Here is a 19403-nt window from a genome sequence, read left to right on the forward strand (position 1 = left end):
AGTATGGTATATTTAACATAGAAATAAGTTAGAAATTAACTCTGCTAAATACAAAGTGCTAACTTCATTGCCTGTTTTAGAAGCTCTCAAGTGCTAAGTGGCTTTTGTATTTTAGGTAGGAACTGTTGTGGAAGTGAAGAATCCAGATGGAACATACCAGGAAGCAGTTATCAACAAATTAACAGATGCAAGCTGGTACACTGTAGGTAAGAGAAGGAGTTATGTACTTAAATAAAACCCATGACTTAAAAATAAGCCTGGGACCTGGACATGTCTTAAGCATGGTGACAGATGTTTTTTGGAGATGCTTAGGTATTCAAAGTTTGTATTAAAAGAAACCCAAACTAAACTACTTATTTTGTGTTTTTATAAGAAACTGTACCCCTCACAATGTGAAATTAGGACCCCAAATAAAGACCTAGTGAATTGCTCTGTAATTGGTAACTGCTGCTCAGATATTTACTATACTATTGCTAAACATTCTGAAGCAAAGCATCCTGTCATCCTTCCTTAAAAAAGAAAAAGAAGTGCTTTTAAAACACAAGTTGCAATACTTAAGTAGGATTTCGTTGTTTTGAAATACGTGGGGTTGTTATTGATGAAGTGATGTTGAACAACCAGGGAAAGACTAACCTTCCCTAGTCATAGTCCTTCTAGAAAGGAAAAGAGCTGCAAGTTTAGATAAGACCTTCCAGATAAGTGTTGCAGAAAATATATTTTCTTTTTGGAGAGAGGTAGAATGTATGAGTAAAGGAGAGACCAGGAGAGGATGGGGTGAAACATGAGGTATAAAGACAAGAATTAACTTTATAAATAATGTTTTGGTAATTAATGTAGAAATTAATCAGATACAACAGCTTTTAAGAGCAAAATGGTATAGCTAGTGTTAGAACTATGTTGTATGTATATGTTTATGCTTCTGAGAAGGTGTATGATTAGCAGTTCACAAGAAGAGTAAGATAGGAGTCCATCCAGATTAAATTTTGAAGGTAGGTGTCATGGAGTCGCAGTCTGTAAATCAAAGTAGATGTCTATCAAAAATCCTGAACTTGAGAAATAGGAAGAGGAGATGTAAGAGTTGAGATTGAAAACCATATTTTGTAGATAAAAGTGGACAAAAGCATGTTGACCTTGCAGAATCAGTAAAAGTAACGCAGCTGCTGGCTGTGTAATGCACTTTGAGAGAGAAGTGACTCTAGCAGTGGATGATTAGAATAATCTTTGTCAGGAGGGTGAGTGGAATGAGACTGAAATTATCTTTACAGACAGTGATGACTGCAGATCTGAGTGAAAGTCCTACTTCAAGGGTTAGTTGCCATGTATCAGATTTCAGAATTAGCCACATCCTAACCAGCAGAGTTATCTAATGTTGTTCCAGCACTTGTTGAGAAGTATCTAGTTACTTGTATTGTTAATGATTTTGTGAATAAAATTACTATGATTTGGTCAAAAACTTTGTGAAGGGACAGATAGATCTGAAGTAGTACCTTTCCAGAAGTTGTTATTTAAGACCATTTATGCCACTGCAGCAGTAGCATGTAGAATTTAGAGTAATAACCGTTTTGGGGCTGCTTGAGAACTCTTTTATCACTAAAGTATGGACAAGGTTGCTTTAAGAGCATCCCTGTCTATCTTATAAGGTGTTATTTCAATAGAAATTGTACTTCACTTTGTTTATATGTCTTGTTTGATGCTACTACTTTCCTACCAAAGGAAGATAGGAACTAAATTAAATTAAAAAAATCCCAACTGGTATAACCTTTAAAATTTGTATAGCACAGTTATAAAAATACATGAAGTGCCCATACTTTATTTGCCTGTCCTATAAAAATTCCTCAAAAAGCTCAAAAGTATTCCAGTCCTGGTAAACAGATACTCTTTCGTCATTCATATAAATTAATCAAATTTAAGTGGTATTGTTAACATTTAACTTTGTTTACTGTGAGGGAAAAAAAACAACCATAGGATTGTTTGCTTTACTAAATATGCAGAATTGTGCATGTTCAAAACTAGTCTTATCCCCACCTGCACTTTTTCTGTCATTACATTGCTTTTTCTCAGAATTCAAAGTGGTTTTATTTGCATTAAGTTTCCTCTTTTCTCCTTTTCTGTGCAGTTTCAGAGTAGGTGTTTTTAAATGCATTACACTCCTGTATGTCTGTTCAGTAGGTTGTTTTGAGGATGTTTGATTAGATCAGTAGGTTGTTTTGAGGATGTTCATATAGATCATATGCATTACAGGCGTATGTGCTATGCTGGCCATACAAGTCTTTCAGGAAGGTGAAGCTTTTCCTCTGAATGTGTTAATGTTATGGAACAAGATTAAGAATCTCTCTGGCAAGGAAGAGGCCGCAAGCAGATTACCATGTAGGATACATAACGTGTCTACCTGCCTAGCTCTGAATAGGTTTACCTCTGTTGTAGTCAGCTTATCCCTTGAAGTGGATAGATTTTTTTATTTTTATTTTTAATCTCTCATTATGTAAGGAGGACTGTTACGTTAATTAACACAAACTGAATTAGGAACCTACTGCCTTCTACTTCATTTCACTGGCGGGGGGGGGGGCTTAATTAGGAACATTTGAGATGCAGCTCCACATCTATGTGTTTTCTTGTGCAGTTCTTGCCTTTGATACCTTTCAACAAATTTTGAAGTGACAGATGTGCATCTATAACTGAAATTTTATCACTAAACAGTACTCAACAATTACTGTACTATAAAACACAGACTGGCGAATGGTAGTCACAAGGGGAAGTTTGTTCATCAACAGTACTGAACTTAAAATGAAAAATTGTCAGAACTAGGTAAAAGTTACTTTCATATCAAATAAATACTATTCAGTAATTTTGATATAGCTTGTTGCTTTTTGTATTTTTTTATTTCAATTACTAGATGTTGAAAATAGGGTATGGCACCTACTATCTGAAAGTCAGCCATGGTTGAAATCTCTCCAGTCTTGCCAGGCATCTTTTGCCGGTTTACAGCTATTCTCCTAATACTGTTATTTTGACTCCTGTTTGTGAAAGCGTTTACATATTTTTAGGTTTGTACCACATGATTGAATTCTAATGAGGCTGACAGAATCAGGCTCGGCAGTACTGTTGATGGGCAGAAGAGAAGATTTGAAGGAAGGTGAAAGAGACATGTTAAGAAATTACCGAAACTTTTAACTTTTAATGTAATATTTGAATCTACTCTTGGGGTTATTTCCCTTCCCACAAAAGTCTTCAAGGTCACTGCAGTGTGGGGACAAGAATATAATTGTTATCACTGTTGGGGAAGGGAGAGGAGGTCAGTTCTTGTCTCACTGAACAATGCAAGCATAGCCCAAGAGTTAAAACACATCACCAGGTTTTCATCTGTTAAGTACCTGTAGAAGACTTGACAAAACCTTACTTTTTATATGATCAGTTTACCAGCTTCTGAAGATCCCACCTTGAATATGTGCGCTGCATTTCAGGATTCAAAAGGGTAAAGTATGTAGCTGAAGCCAACTGTATTATGAACTTGTTTCCAGTTGACCTAGTGATAGTAGGGGTAGTGGAAAGTCTGGAAACTGGGAGTTCCACAGTTCTCTCACTACAGCTGGTTTTGATGATTGTCTGCACTTTAACAACTGTCATCTTCCTTAGGCTGATATCACTGTTGTTTTATAGCATAGTTGAATGAAGTCAATAGAGAAAGATGTTGAACTTTCATATAACAGTAAACGGTAACTTTTTTCTCAAAATATGCATTTATGTTTCCTCATAGTTAGCATAGCTTCCATTTGAATATTGTAGGAATTCTGGTTATCCAATAAGTTCTGTATAAATAGAAAATGCTTGAAGAATAGTTTTTCAATTCTAGCTTGTGTTGATTGTTAATTTTATGTCCTGATCCATGAATTGTCTGCTCAACTATTGATTGCTTAATATTCCGTTTAACATATGCCAGGATGGAGTAGCTGTGGTGAGACAGCAGCTTGTGTATTTGGTCGATCTGTGCAAATGCTTTACTGGATATGCAGCAGTATCCAGGCACAGCTTTGTTTTAAGGACTGGCTTCAGGAATATATATTTCATTCTTTCTGACACCTAAATCAATCACTTACTGATATCCTTATTTTTTTTATTTTTTTTTTCTTGCCTTTCTTCTTACCTGCTGACAGTGTTTGATGATGGTGATGAGAAGACTCTTAGACGCTCTTCCCTGTGTTTAAAAGGAGAAAGACATTTTGCTGAAAGCGAGGTAACTTAAGAATTTTTTTACACAACTTTTCATTTAGAAAAACTTAAAATTTATATTTTTAGTACCTCAGTCTTCAGTATGTTATATACATCCATGCTGCTAAAACTGGGGATTATGTAAAATACAGTCTACAGGGTCTGGCTTATTCTTTTTTAAAATCAAGAAATACAAGTAAATTTCACCAAATTGTGTAAGTTAAGAAACAAAATCAGCGTTTCATATTTTCAATTTTTATGTTATTAATGGTCACGTAAAACCATATATTCTGGGTCACTCAAAAGACTGCGATCACACAACTACTTTGTTTTATATAAAAAAATTACCCGTATGTATTCATTGGAAAAAAATCAAAACGTGATACATGGAAAAAATTAATGTACATCTTTGGACATAATTAAGTTCTGCTGGATTTTAGGTAGATGATCAAGTCTAAATTTTAATAGCTGATAAACTTGAAAGATCAGTACTTTTCTTTTAAAAGGCAAACTATTAGTTGCTGTTACCCGTTAATTTGAAGACAGTTACCAGTATTTTGAAGCTGGTTCATGTCTTAAAGGTGACTTGCATATTAAAAGTATGTAGATGTTTGTAGCAAATTTCAAATAGCTGAAATTTCAGAATGAGGGTTATTCCTTCTTATTATGTAAGACAGTCTGGACTGATGGGCAGATTTATGTAAACATGTTCGCTTATTGGAAAGCTACTGAAGACAGGTGGTTTTTTGCTCTACATAAATACGCTTTATTATTGTAGTCAGCTGAGCTTGTTGCCTGCTTACTGCATTCTTGTGAAGGTTCAGATACCTTCTAGAATCCTAAATCAGGATTACATACATGTAAAAAGCAGGGCCTAATTAGATGCCTAAATCTGGATTCAGATATAAATACCATAATTTTAAAAATGGTGTTGTTCCTTTGATTATCTTTTTGTTATTAATGATAAGCACTCCTGAAAATTAAATTGCTTCTGTTCCATAAATACTATTTTAATGTGGCTTCAGAAGTATTACTTTATAGTAAGCAAGTTGAAAATTTTAGTCTATATATATTGCTTTGCGACCTGTTTGGCTGAACAAGAGTATTTTCAGATTATTTTGTCAGATTCAAAGAAACCTTACATTCAGGTGACTCCTACTTAGTATTTTATCATCAATTCTTATTGTCTTAACTTTTGATGTCTTGCCAAAAGTCACTAATATGCAATTCATTGTCACAAGCACTCAATGAAACGCATGTTGTGCATTTCTAATCACCTCATGTTTGCATAGCTACTCAGCAGGGAAAATTGCATCTCCGGTTTCTTCTGTAATTAGACCAGTGCCACACGATTGTCCTGTTCTTATGTTGCTTTAGCTTCATCTCTGAATTCCCAAGCGTGTGGATCTTTTAGGGTGTCCACCACACTTGGAAGTAAGCATGCATTTACTTTTAAGATTTAAAAAGCCACTTTTATTATCTGTATGTCCAGCTCTGTCTGACATGGAATACTTTTGGGGTTCTTGTTGGTGTTTCACATTTAAAAATTCAGACATGACTCAAAAGTGTAATTCAGAGGACCACGTTTACTTTGGAAGGCTTTTGCCTTCTTTCAAAGAACAAGAATAAGTGCCTGTACAAAAAACTCTGTGTACCAGGAGCCTTCAAATTTGGAATGCTTATAATTTAAACAGATAACAGCAGTCTTAGGGAAAGAAGATACCGCATATCCGTGAAGTCCTTCTGTTGATGTTTTAGCATTCTCCCTGAACGGAGAAAGTTCTTTCTTTCACTCCTTCTCTTTTTGTTCTGATGTTAATATAGTATCGATTAGTACCCTCTCAAATATATTGATATTTGATAGCAACCTCTTTAAAATTGTTTTAGAATCTTTCTCTGCCATATCAAATTATGAATTACTAACAAAAATACAATTAACTTGTCATGTTTGCTGCTACTGTGTTATCTTGCAGTTTCATTTCATAGGAGACCTTTGTTCATTTATAAATAGATGATTGGGTGTTCAGTCTGATGATAGGACAGGCAGGAAATTCGTTCTGTAGAGATGGAGTATCTCAGGTCAGCAGAATACCTGATACTTAATTCTCTGTGTTTGAATGGTCCAAAGGCAGGACTGCTGGGAAGAATTGTCTATGTGTGTTGGATAAAAGTTAATTATTCAGAGGTGGGGAGAAAGTGTGGAAGAAAACTCAAAAAACCCCACATTACTTTTTAAAATTAAAGCAGTGATGTCTCTGCTGTACTTCTGTATTTCTTTTGTAATGAGAAAGTCTCTCTACTGACAAAAATTACTTTAACCAGATTATACAAAGTTACGGTTTGGAGAATAATTTATGCCAGGTTTTTTATATGTGTATCTATATTATTTTGTTATTTCAACAGACATTAGATCAGCTTCCACTCACAAATCCTGAACACTTTGGGACTCCTGTTATAGGAAAGAAAACAAACAGAGGAAGGAGATCCAATCATATGTAAGTTTAACATCTTTATATCTGTGTTGTCTGTATTCAATTCTGAAGCTTTCAGTGTGTGCGGAGTTTTATTATTTTATTAGTCCAGGCTTCTCTTGTTCAAAAACCAGGAAGCTATATGTAAAATGTTGTTTAGCACTCAGACTGAAAGTCAAGTTTTACGTGTGTTGTTGCATGCAAGAATTACAAGAAGTCTTCAGGTAATCAATGTTTAGAGTAGTACCAGGTATAGGCAGGAGGTTTTTTCTTGTTTTTGTTTTTTAAGTATAAAAAAAGAAAGTGGCTTACCAAGTGGTAATGTGTTTTTAAGCTGTGTTCAGAAGCTTCTCTGTAGTAGAATATTAGTATTATAAGTGTGTTGGACTCAAACTAAAACCATTGCAATGCAGTCTTTGTCCAGCTGATAGGAAATCTTTGTAGAAGCTACTAGAATCCTCATGTAGACCTTTAGTTTCTCACTACAAGGTCTCTGAAGAGCTTTTAGAAATAAGATAACGGTATTATGGTTTGCAGCAAAGCTTATTGATAGAGAAACAAAGTTCAAGAGTAGTGACTTGATTTCCTAGGTGCCAAAATTCTTGTTGGTTGTGAAGTTGAAAAACAGTGTTAAATACTCCATCAACTCTTCTTCTTTGATATTTGTACATGGAGTTGTTTTTGTGGTTATTTTTGGGGGAGGGCAGGATGTTTGGTTTTGGGTTTTTGTTTTTAAATCTTGAGGTGGTGTGGCTTGGGTTACCCATTCATGCTCTCTATCTTTTTGACAGCTTGAAATAAATATTGTCCTGTATATGTAGAGGTATTATGAATTTAGTCAGTTATTGATTTACTAATTTGTGATGTATTGAAGGAAAAAGATGGACAGCAATGGCATATACCACAGAGAATGCGATTGCAGCATCCTTGGTGTCTGTGACTTGGTTGTTGTCTTCTCTGTTTCCCTAACTGTACCGGACATTATTATGGCAGAAACAACACACCTTATCTTATGATTAGTACTGAATGAAATGAGTGAAAAGACAAATTGCAAAGATAGTGGTATAACTGAGCTAGGTTGTAGTCTCTCTAAAATAGTCCTGTCTTGCTTTCTAGTCCTTGACATTTTTCTCTTCCCACAAGAGATTCTCAAACCCCAGAAAGAATCTTTAATACTGTATTTTAAAAGAAATCACTACTTATAAAAAGGATGTGGGGGGAAAAAAACCTAATGCTTTATCAGCTCTTCAAATGATGACATAAAATTAGGGTGGAGAAAAGGAAACATAGTTCACCTAAGACTGTACATTAGCTGTCTTCTGTTACACAAATGCTAACTGTGAGTCTTCTGCTAATATCAAACTTTGTAATCAAAGGTTGTTATGTGAAAAATGGAAGATAGCTTTTAAAATTCGGCTCCTTGTCGTTGAACACACTGTATTTTCTGAGAATTAACCTTCAAAGTGACTATCAAAATGTAAAAATATATCTAGAGAGAGTCAGGAGTACTGATTTTTTTATTTCTATTTTTTTTTATCAGTTGCAGGTAATTTTGGTTGAAGTAGTTCTGTACATTTAGACTCCCCCATAAGGTTAAAAACAGGTGCACCTTTGTACTGGAACAGTCAAAATAAAGAGCCAGAACCTTTTTTAATCAAAATGTATTTGCACCTTTGCCTATCTACTTACATTCCAACACTTCATTCAATGTGAAATTGAAGCAGTCATTGAAATGCTTCACTGCACATCTTTAAAGAACTCTTTCAGGATAAATAGACTTCTTTTTCTCTTTGCTATTCATCTTCATAGCTGATGTTTCTTCTTCAGAGATGATTCCTCTCTCAAAATAGCTTCTTATTTTCTATGTCTGTTAAAGTAAAAGCATAGAGAGATTAAGAGGAAAAACAAAATAGTTTAGCTTAATGTTGGTCCAAAACTACAACAGAATTTTTGAGCAGTGCTTCACTAGGGCAACTTCCTTTTCATGTCCTGACAGTGCATTTTTATTCCTCCATGTGGATGCATGGTGGTGTTTTGCTTGGATTTTGCATGTATTACATGTAGATGTGTGTAGTGGTTTAATCCCAGCCAGCAACTAGGACCATGCAGCCTCTCACTCACCTCTTTTCCCCCACAGAAGGGTAGGGAGAAGGGGGAGAAAAGGAGGTGAAAGGGTAAAAAACCCCATGGGTTGAGATAAAGACAGTTTAATAGAACAATAACAGCAAAGGAAAATAACAATAATAGTAATGGTAAAAGAGTATACAAGACACAAGTTACTCTCACCAGCATGGTGAATTAATTTCCCAGCCAGGCTGGAGCAGTCATCACAGGTTACACACACCCCTGGCCAACACACACATGCTCACCCTGGCCAACCACAATTTATATACCAAGCATGATGTCTATGGTACAGAATTTTCCATTGGCCATTTTATTGGCTGAAAAAAGCCCTTGACTAAACCAATATGCATTATTGACATTCTTTTCATGCCAAATCTGAAACACAGCAACCACTAGAAAGAAAATAAACCCTATCTCAACTGAAACTAGGACAATGTGCATTTCTGAGTTTGTAATGTTTGAGTTGTTATTATAATATCTTTATAAATGTGTCTATTCATTTCTATCATGAAACACTTAACAGGCAATTCAAGTCACTGTTACTTATGCCTCTTTGACAATTGGCTTTGGATCTCCTGTAATTATAACAAGCAAGTTTTGAATAGTTGAGTTTTAAGTCTTTCTCTGTTGTTTAGTCCTGAAGAAGAATCTTCATCCTCTTCCAGCGATGAAGATGAAGATGATAGGAAACAAAGTGATGAGTTATTAGGAAAAGTTGTGTGCGTGGACTGCTTCAGTGTGGATAAAAAGAAAGCGCTGTGGTTTCCAGCCTTGGTAAGAGTTTCATCTTTATTTTAATTTTGTAAAGTTTCATTCATTTTCTAAGCACTGAAGAAAAGTGGTTGTTTTCTTGTTTTGCTTTTAATTTTTGGTGGATTAATCTATATTTTTATTAGAATTTAATGTTTCTTCAAGTCAGACGATATCATAATAGTCAAATGAAATATTATATGTGTAAATATATTTGTTTACAAAAAGTGATTGCTGACATGGCTTTAGGTTTTCCAAACAGCCAGAGCTTGTTGACCTAATTCCACCTCAACAGTGTGTGTAGTACCATTGAACTAAAATTTCAGGGCTTTTTTCCTAGGCTATAGCATGTCATTTTTCTGAACTACCCAGTTTTATCAAGGAAGAAATTATAATGAAGTACAAAGAGAGGGGAAGCTTAGTGATTACATAGATATTATTTTTCTAGGTTCAATATAAACACGCTTGAGAATAAAATCAAATGTTTGGAGTTTTTTTGTTGCTATGGCAGTTAGTAGAGAATTGCCAATAATTTTCCTTTAAAATAACATTATAGTCTTTTAGTACAAATATTTTCTTTCTTTATTCTGGTTTAAAGTAACTTTTTTACAAATCAACTTGTAACAAAATATCACTGTTAGTCTTAAGGATTGCATATAGACTGACTAATACATTTGAAAATTAACATACTTCTATATGTGGTGCTGTCTAGTACCGTGCTTTTTAATTTTTATTTTATTATTAGTAGTAAATATTTGAATCGTTTCTCCCTGGCAATGAAAGCTTAAAACATCTAGTTTCAGGAAGAATAGTGGTCTGCTTTTGGAAAGACTCCATACAGTAACATTTAGCTGTTCTTAACGTGTACAGTAGCTCTCAGTAGCAACTTTTTACTTGTCACCTCCTGTGTCGTGTAATGCAGTCCAGCAGCTTTCCAGCAGGACTTCTTTTGGAAAGAAAATGATAGAGAATATGTCATGGAAGCCTTTTTTTCAAGAAGGGAGAGGGTGGAATATACAGCAAGGAGACACCATGTTAATGACAGATAGCTTTAAGAGAGGTTTTCAGTAATAGATAAGAAAATAGACCTATTTCTTTATTGAAAGCTGTCATCAAGATTTATGTAATATTGCCAACCTCACAGTTGTGCTCTGAGAAGTGGTCGGTTAGACTGGTTTAGGCTATTTTATGTCACGCTGCTGGGTTAGCCCTTCTGGTCATGCACACGACAGATAGCAGTTTCTGTGGCAGCCTTTCTGTAAGGTATTGGACTTGTATGTGACTAATGTAGTGTTGCTTGGGGTAGCTGTGGGTCAGACCTTGAAGATTAACTGAATTGTTGCTTATGCTCTCAAGTTGTATTAAAGATACAGGCTGTTATTTCTTTGCCTTTTGTTTGGAGATCGGAATAGCTCATTCTTCATGGAAAGCTTCCTGCAGTGAATGAGAAGCAGTAGGGGGATAAAGTTTGAGGGTGGAGCTCGTTAACTCTGAAATAGCTTATCCTAGATTAACTGTTATTTTAGTAATCAGGTTTATAGCTCTGCAAATAAACATATTGCATTTAACCTGAAAGGTTGTGCCAAAGAATAGATTTATGCACCAAATAGCTTGCTTTTTTTTTTTAATCCCTTCTCCTGTAGCTGTGCGTCTCCATTCTTTTACCTTGTAAGCAAGTTGCATCTATTATATCAACAGTCATTTTATCTTATTACTGATAATTTTTGCTTTAACTTTGTATTATGCTAATTGTAATTATGAATAATAAAATGAAAATTCAAGTTTAATATGCTGAAGAATTTGTATCCCAGAATTACTTTTTTATTATCTATATTGTGTACAGATACATTTTGTGTATAAGCACAAAGCACATTGTGCAAGTATATTATGTGAAAAGAAGTTTAGGGATTAGTCTAAGCCTTTACAGCAAATAACAGTTAAGATTAGTTGTTGAAACTGATTACTTTGGATATCAGTCCTATAACCAGATAGCCTGGCACTTATAAATGTAAAACTGTCTAAATTTTGTAAAAATTATTCTGAGGACTCAGTGATTGACTACATTGTTTTAATCCTACACTCATGGGGTGTGGTGTTTCTTCAGTTTTTTTGTTTGGTTGGTTTGTTTTGTTCTGTTTCATTTGGTTGGTTTTTTTGTTGGTTTGGTTTGGTTTTGTTGTGTTGCGTTTTTTTGGGGAGGGTGGGTGGGTTGAGAGCAATGGCTAATTGTAATTGTAAAAAGGCCTGGCCATTGCTCCTTATGTCAGAGATTGTGATTTAGTAAGCCTTATAACATTGCTTAGTTTTAATGTGTACTTAAAGGCTTTTGGAAGGTGCAGTGAGGAAATCTGCTTGCAGCGTTTTCAGAAAATTGAGTTTACATAGGATCATCTCTCTCATCCTCCTGTGACTCTAGTGGAGTTTGTTTTGCTAGGAAATCAAGAAAACTTGATTCAGGCAAAATTGAAGTGATGTTGCTTGATCTAAAGACACTAGATGAGATTGTGGTAAGCTGTTTTCCAGCCTCTGAATGGATTTCTGGCTGCTAAAATCTTGATGCTTCTGGAAAACCAATAGCTAAAACCAGAAGGGCCTTTCTCCATCTTTACAGAGCTAGGAGATTGCACCTGTCTGTTTCAAATAGGGGGATAATCACCGTCTTTCACCCTGATATTAAAACACTGTTGCAAACTATATCTCAAACTGCATTTTAATTAGTAAGTTGTAGTTTTGTGAAGTAATTTCTTTGGAGACTGCACAATGCATTGAATTTGGAGACTTAGGCTGTTAAGTTTTATTTTTCTTGAGAAACATGTTTAGCCTATGCTCTGTGATACACAACAACTCTGTTTCCAAATCAGGTGGAGCTTTTGGCTTTACCTTCTAAAATGCTACATGGCTGGTGACCTATGTAAGGAGGAAGAACAATGTTTGTCATGCAGTATCTTTGTGAGTTTGGTGGAAAAAGTAAGACTGAAAGCAGTTGGTATAAGAGAAGAGGTATTTAGCAGGGCTAAATTAGGGCTGCAGTCATTTGCTGCTCCTTGAGGTTTCATAGGAGCCAGAATTTTCTTAACTTTCAGGGAACTACACATGTTGTGAAAGAAGAGAGATGAGCGATGGAGAGGGTTGCTTTTCTGTTCTGTAACTCTGGAAATTTAATATGTACTTTAAAAATTAAATTAATGCAGTTTTTTAACTAGTGACTTGTATACTGGTTTAACAAGACTTGAATAGCTTTTAAAATTGCAACAAATAATTAATATGTTGTCTCAGTGATAAACTTGATTAGTCTACTTCTTGAATTAAAGAACCTATCATAATACTGGTACTGGAGGCACTCTCCTAGGTAGGTAACTTACGAATCATCCATTATAAAATTGCATTTCATAAATCCTGTATGCCTTTGTTTTTGAAAATGTGTGTGATCGCATCCTTGCAATTTCTGGAAGTTTTTCAGAAGAGGTCCCTAACTCAGGTGGCAGTACTTGGTGGAAGTTCTGTCTTTTTAGGATGAGGAGTAGAATAAGCTGTAGCAGCATGACAGGTACTTAACTTTTGCAAGAATGCTGTTCTTACTTATGTCTCTGGCAGCAGCTGTCAGTTCCCTCCAGGAAGCAAGCATGAACTCATACATTCAGTAATTTCAGGAGGTCATCACTCCTGTGTTTTGAGGGATTTCAGTTGCTCTCATGTCAGTGATGTTGAAGAGGAATGAGCTCAAGAGGTTTTTGAAAAGCATTGGTATATACTATTACTCTCTTGTTTTTATTTCTTCTCTCTAAACTTCGTATTTGTACTGTCTTTGCAGGTGGTTTGTCCAGATTGTAGTGATGATATTGCAGTGAAAAAAGACAATATTCTCGTTCGCTCTTTCAAGGATGGCAAATTGTGAGTAGGAATGTAGAGACTGATAATAGAATGAAATCTGTACCAGTCAGGTGAAATATAGTATGAGATGTGCTGGGTAAAGCATTAATAACATCACTAAGCTCAGTAAGTTTCTGCCAAGATTTTTCTAATGTTCAGAAAACTTTTAGCCTACATTGTGATGAAATTAGCCTTGAGCTTTGTTATTATTAATAATGGGATGCATAAATCTGTCTTGTCTTAGTTTTAATTCCATTGTTACAGTGATGGCAAACAAAGCAGTATTTCATGACTTCGAGAATGGCCCTGAGAGTCTTTCCAGCTCTGGCTGGAATAGAGCACTGCTTTCCAGACATGTGGCCATAAGCTTATCCAGCTATAGAAAGGGGTGGGTGGGGGTGGGTGTGCATGCACGTACACCACATGCACACACAGAAATTCTTTTTCTGAGGTAGTAAGGCATATGTTTATCTCAGTCTAGGCTACAACTGCATATTATCATGTTCTTTGAAAAGAGCTGTAGTACTACTTGAAGTAGGAATGAAAATAGAGAAACGTAGAAAACCAGGCTGTATGGTATTTGTGATAGAATAAGGAGCTTTGTGTTCTTAAACTCATGTTGGTCGGGGCAGGGGAGTTGATGGATGACAATGGAATTCTTTTTTCTAGGTTTTAGTTTTAGTTTAAAAAGTTGCAGCTATTTATTGTGCTTGGTTCAATTTAACAATGCTTTTGCAGAAAGGATATTGAAATATTTAACAGTTTAATTACTTACTAAGTCTGATGTATTGCTTTACCATTTGATAGTTATTCAGGCATCAGTACACGTCACTGGAGAAACACACATAAGCATGTGCCCACACAAGCACATACCTCCCACCCCCCAAATCTGCAGTTCAGATTTGCTTCCCTGGATATAGCCACAGTAGAAATTAAAAAGTGATTTGTTCTTTCAATTTGGAAGTCTTTCATTTCATACTGACAGTTTATACTAATACTCATGTATGTTTTAAGCAAGGCAGGGTTTTGCTGTTTGTGAGTGAATAGTTACTTGCTGAATTAACACAAGGTTTTTGTTAAGTAGTATGTATTTGGGAGATTCCAGAAACTACCTATTAGTGCAAGAAGAATGCTTTCTTTAATATGCAGTGAATGCATATGGGTGATCTAACCAAATTAATGTAGACGTTTTGTTTATAATCCACTAGCTGACTAATACTGTACCAGACTAACACTATAGAAATATCAAGATATAATTCATATGCTTCTTCTGTATGTTTAGTAAGTGTGTTATAGTCTTAGTGACAGCTCTGTATTACACTGTTAATTTGGCTTTAAAATATTTAAAAATATTATTTTTCTTTTTTACACTGTAAAATCATCTAGCGTTTCTGTGCCAAGAAAAGATGTTCGGGAGATTAGTGAAACTTCACCAAAGCCTGACGCTTTGTTAAAACAAGGTAAAAATAACTGTCTGTGAGAAAACACACGTGCACGTATTTACTTTGTTATGTAAATTGGAACAAACTTACGGTAGATTGGTTCATGTCTTAAAAATGGTGAAATACAGGATCTTTTACTGTAGCTTAATATATTGAAGGAGAACACTTCTGAAAATCTAGAGGAACTTTTGTTTTAAAAAAAACCAAACAACCCCAACCAAAAAAATCCCACCTGCAAATGACCATTCTGCCGCACTTGTTTTAAATGTAGGCATGCCAAACAAAGGATATAATCATCCAGCGTACATTGGCTTTTTAGGTTATTTCCTATTCAGCGTTTTGCATTAGATCTGTATAGAGTTATTCTCACCATAGTACCCTTAATAGTTATAAGGAAGTTGCCTTTATGCACCCTCAAGAAACTGGAATTGTGGATTCATTTGAAAGTTTAAGTTTGTGTGATCAAACTGTTAGAATTAGCTTGGGCTTATTTCTTCTTCCTCCTCTTCCCTGTTCTATATATGTAAACCACAGTGTAAACCTGTGGGGTAGGGGTTCTCTCAATTAAATTGTCACATGTGCCCTAATATAGGAGATCCTTATTTGTGTCTACAGACAGTAACATGGTAATAATCCTAATAATAGCTCTGAATAATTTGATGTGCAGAGAACACTAGGCCAGACAAATAAGGATGGACAACACGGGATTGTTGTTGACGTTCTTTGAGTTTTGGGGGTAAAATTGTTAATTAGCAGTCTTCCCTTCTTCTTTTCGATTTAAACATTTGGTCAAACTGATACTTCCTGCTGTGCTAACAAATGCTGGTCCTTTTACAGCTTTTGACCAAGCCCTTGAATTCCGTAAAAACAGAACTGTTCCTAGTAACTGGAAAACAGAATTGAAAGAAGACAGCTCCAGCAGTGAAGCTGAAGAAGAGGAAGAGGATGAAAAAGAAAAAGAGGACAACAGCAGCGAGGAAGAGGCAAGTGAAGTTAGTACAGGGCACAGATACACAGCTGATAAAAATTAGCAAGACTGTAATGTTTAAGTAGGTGGTCTTAACATTTGGGAACATTTAACATGTTAACATAGGCAACATTATTGCCCCTCAGCTTTCAAAAATATTAGTCAACAAAAATCAGCTAACGTGAATATATCAACTTTAAAATCTAACAAATATCTTCGAGTCACTAAGCAAAAAACATGTAGTCAATGACTGAGTCATTAAGGACTAGTGAAAAATAGAAATGAAAACTCAAAAGAAGATCCTGTTTTAGAATCTTTCCCATGCTGATCATAACGCAGTGGCAGAAGGAGTTGCGGTACCTACTAGGGACTGAGCAGGATGATGAAGGGTAAATATTGGCATCTGCTATCAATGCATATTGTTTTTTCTAAAAGAAAAAAAGTTCCCTTTACTTGTATTTGTGTTTCTAAATGGAACTTACCTGCTAGCTGTTACAGGTCTGCCTGTCTTCTAACTGGGAAGAGCTAAAAAAACGTTTAAGGTGTTTCTGAAAAAGGACATGTGGTGCTTAAATTATTTTTGATAACTTTAAAACAAAGATCTCTTTCTGTTTGCTTTGAAAACATCACCAATTATGTCTTGCAACTGTATGTAAATCCAGACTGTCCTTTACTTTGCAAATGCTGTTTCAGTATTGGAAGGCAAAGTTTTGTGTTTTTTTTTTTACTTATGAAGAACTTCGGGTTTCTTAGGGTAATATTAATTCCTGGGCTATAATGTCATAGAATAGAATCATAGAATTGCTGAGGTTGGAAGGGACCTTTTAAGATCATCGAGTCCAACCTTTAACCTACCCTGACAAAAGCCACTTCTAAACCATGTCCCTAAGTGCCCCATCTACCCTTTTTTTTAAACACCTCCAGGGATGGTGGATCCACCACCTCCCTGGGCAGCCTATTCCAATGTTTAATAACCCTTTCAGTGAAAAAATGTTTCCTAATATCCAATCTAAACCTCCCCTGACGTAACTTGAACCCGTTTCCTCTCGTCCTATCACTTGTCACCAGGGAGAAGAGGTCAGCCCCCATCTCTCTACAACCTCCTTTCAGGTAGTTGTAGAGGGTGATGAGGTCTCCCCTCAGCCTCCTCTTCTCCAAGCTAAACATGCCCAGCTCCCTCAGTCGTTCTTCACAAGGTTTGTCCTCCAGACCCCTCACCAGCTTTGTAGCCCTTCTCTGGACACGCTCCAAACACCTCAATGTCCCTCTTGTAGCGAGGGGCCCAAAACTGAACACAGTACTCGAGGTGGGGCCTCACCAGTGCCGAGTACAGGGAGATGATCGCTTCCCTAGTCCGGCTCACCACACTATTCCCGGTACAGGCTAGGATGCTATTGGCCTTCCTGGCCACCTGGGCACACTGCTGGCTCATATTCAGCCGGCTGTCAACCAGCACCCCCAGGTCCTTTTTTGACGGGCTGCTTTCGAGCCACTCTGCCCCAATCCTGTAGTGCTGCATGGGGTTGTTGTGACCCAAGTGCAGGACCCGGCACTTGGCCTTGTTGAACCTCATACCATTGGTCTCAGCCCATCGGTCCAGCCTGTCCAGATCCCTCTGCAGAGCCAACCTACCCTCAAGCAGATCAACACGCCCGCCCAGCTTAGTGTCATCTGCGAACTTACTGAGGGTGCATTTGATCCCTTCATCCAGATCATTGATAAAGATCTGGATGAGATCTTTATCAATGGATAAAGAGATAAAGAGAACCGGCCCCAGCACCGAGCCCTGGGGGACACCACTTGTGACCGGACACCAACTGGATTTAACTCCATTTACCACCACTCTCTGGGCACGGCCATCCAGCCAGTTTTTTACCCAGCGAAGAGTACACCTGGCCAGGCCATGAGCAGCCAGTTTCTCCAGGAGAATGCTGTGGGAAACAGTGTCAAAAGCTTTGCAAAAATCCAAGTAGATAACATCCACAGCTTTTCCCTCATCCACTAAGTGGGTCACCTTATCATAGATGGATATTAGGTTTGATAGGCATGACCTGCCCTTCACAAACCCATGCTGACTGGGCCTGATCACCCTGTTCTCCTGCATGTGCCGTGTAATGGCACTGAGGAGGATCTGTTCCATGACCTTCCCAGGCACCGAGGTCAGACTGACTGGCCTGTAGTTCCCCGGATCCTCCTTCCGGCCCTTCTTGTGGATGGGTGTCACATTTGCTAACCTCCAGTCAGCTGGGACCTCCCCGGTTGTCCAGGACTGCTCGTAAATGATGCAAAGTGGCCTGGCGAGCACTTCCGCCAGCTCTTTCAATACCCTTGGGTGGATCCCATCCGGCCCCATAGATTTGTGCACCTCCAGGTGCTGAAGCAGGTCCCTCACCGTTTCCCTTTGGATTACAGGGGCTTCATTCTGCTCCCCATCCCTGTCTTCTAGCTCAGGGGGCTGGGTACTCAGGGAACAACTGGTCCTACTGCTGAAGACTGAGGCAAAGACTTCATTAAGTACCTCAGCCTTTTCCTCATCCTTGGTCACTATGTTGCTGGCCCCATCTACTAGAGGACAGATATAATCCTTAGTCCTCTTCTTATTGCTAATAGATTTATAGAAACTTTTTTTGTTGTCCTTGACAACAGAAGCCAGGTTTAGTTCTAGCTGGGCTTTGGCCCTCCTGATTTTTTCCATACGTGTCAGTCATGTCCCAGATGTGTTTCCAGTTTGTAGTTCACTGTCACTGCAGATAAACAGTTGTTTGCCTTTCTATAATAATGCAGTGTGTTGTGGTGTGCAGAAGGGTGTAGTTTCCCTCTGTAGGTTGTCTTGCATCTGTTTTATTGTATGATATGACCGTGTTGATTTATTTTCCCCTTTGTGGCCATGGAATGAGTTCTGTGCGTGCTAAAATAATGCTAATGTAAATAGCTGCTCACATAAATGGTGATAAACTTTTCTCCTGGCTGTAGAGCTGTTACCCCAGACATACCCATGACTTACCACTAATTCCAAGCCACAGAAGTTTGCTGCCTTTTACACAGGAGCTCCAGCTGAGGAGCCACCTCTAAACTGTTACTGACCTGTGTTCTTGACATATTTGAAAAATAAACCAAACTAGGCTGGCATGGCTCTGCTGTTGTCTCCTCCTCCCTTGTGCCTATGTCACCCTGTCCTCCTTCCCCTTCTGCCTTACCCTTTCCTGTCCCCAAATTGCTGTGCTAGGCCTACAGCTGTAGGTCCCCTTATAAAGCAGATATTGCAAGTAGTTCACACTGTTCTTTCCCTGCTTCTAGCTGTAGACAATGGAGTTTACTGGTTTTGGAGTGGTGAAAAGTAAGAGATTTTGAAACCTTTAGATAATTACCAAGAAATCTGAGTTCTTGTAGCTCTCTTTTATCCTGGTCTACTGAAAAATTGCTTCCCTACAAGTTATCTCTCTGGCTACCCTGATGTAAAGAAGCAAAAGAGCTTTCAATTAAGGCATTAACCAATGCACTCCTCTTCCACTCTTTTCTCTTTTGTCTTGGAAGTATGGAGCCCTACCTCATGGCTTGGTTTTCTGATTACCT

General features: G+C 37.2%; 1 protein-coding gene across 2 annotated transcripts in view; it reads left to right on the forward strand.

Moving 5' to 3' along the window:
• Positions 1-19403, forward strand: part of ARID4B (AT-rich interaction domain 4B) — a 95493-nt gene that overhangs the window by 36246 nt on the left and 39844 nt on the right. For both annotated transcript variants that reach the window (XM_063329014.1, XM_063329015.1), the window contains exons 5-11: positions 116-206; positions 4152-4231; positions 6610-6701; positions 9437-9575; positions 13363-13442; positions 14808-14881; positions 15701-15846. In XM_063329014.1, coding sequence (XP_063185084.1) covers positions 116-206; positions 4152-4231; positions 6610-6701; positions 9437-9575; positions 13363-13442; positions 14808-14881; positions 15701-15846 — 702 coding nt within the window. The remainder of the gene's footprint in view (positions 1-115; positions 207-4151; positions 4232-6609; positions 6702-9436; positions 9576-13362; positions 13443-14807; positions 14882-15700; positions 15847-19403) is intronic.

This window comes from Chroicocephalus ridibundus, chromosome 3, assembly GCF_963924245.1.
Source record: "Chroicocephalus ridibundus chromosome 3, bChrRid1.1, whole genome shotgun sequence".
NCBI classification, from domain to species: domain Eukaryota; kingdom Metazoa; phylum Chordata; class Aves; order Charadriiformes; family Laridae; genus Chroicocephalus; species Chroicocephalus ridibundus.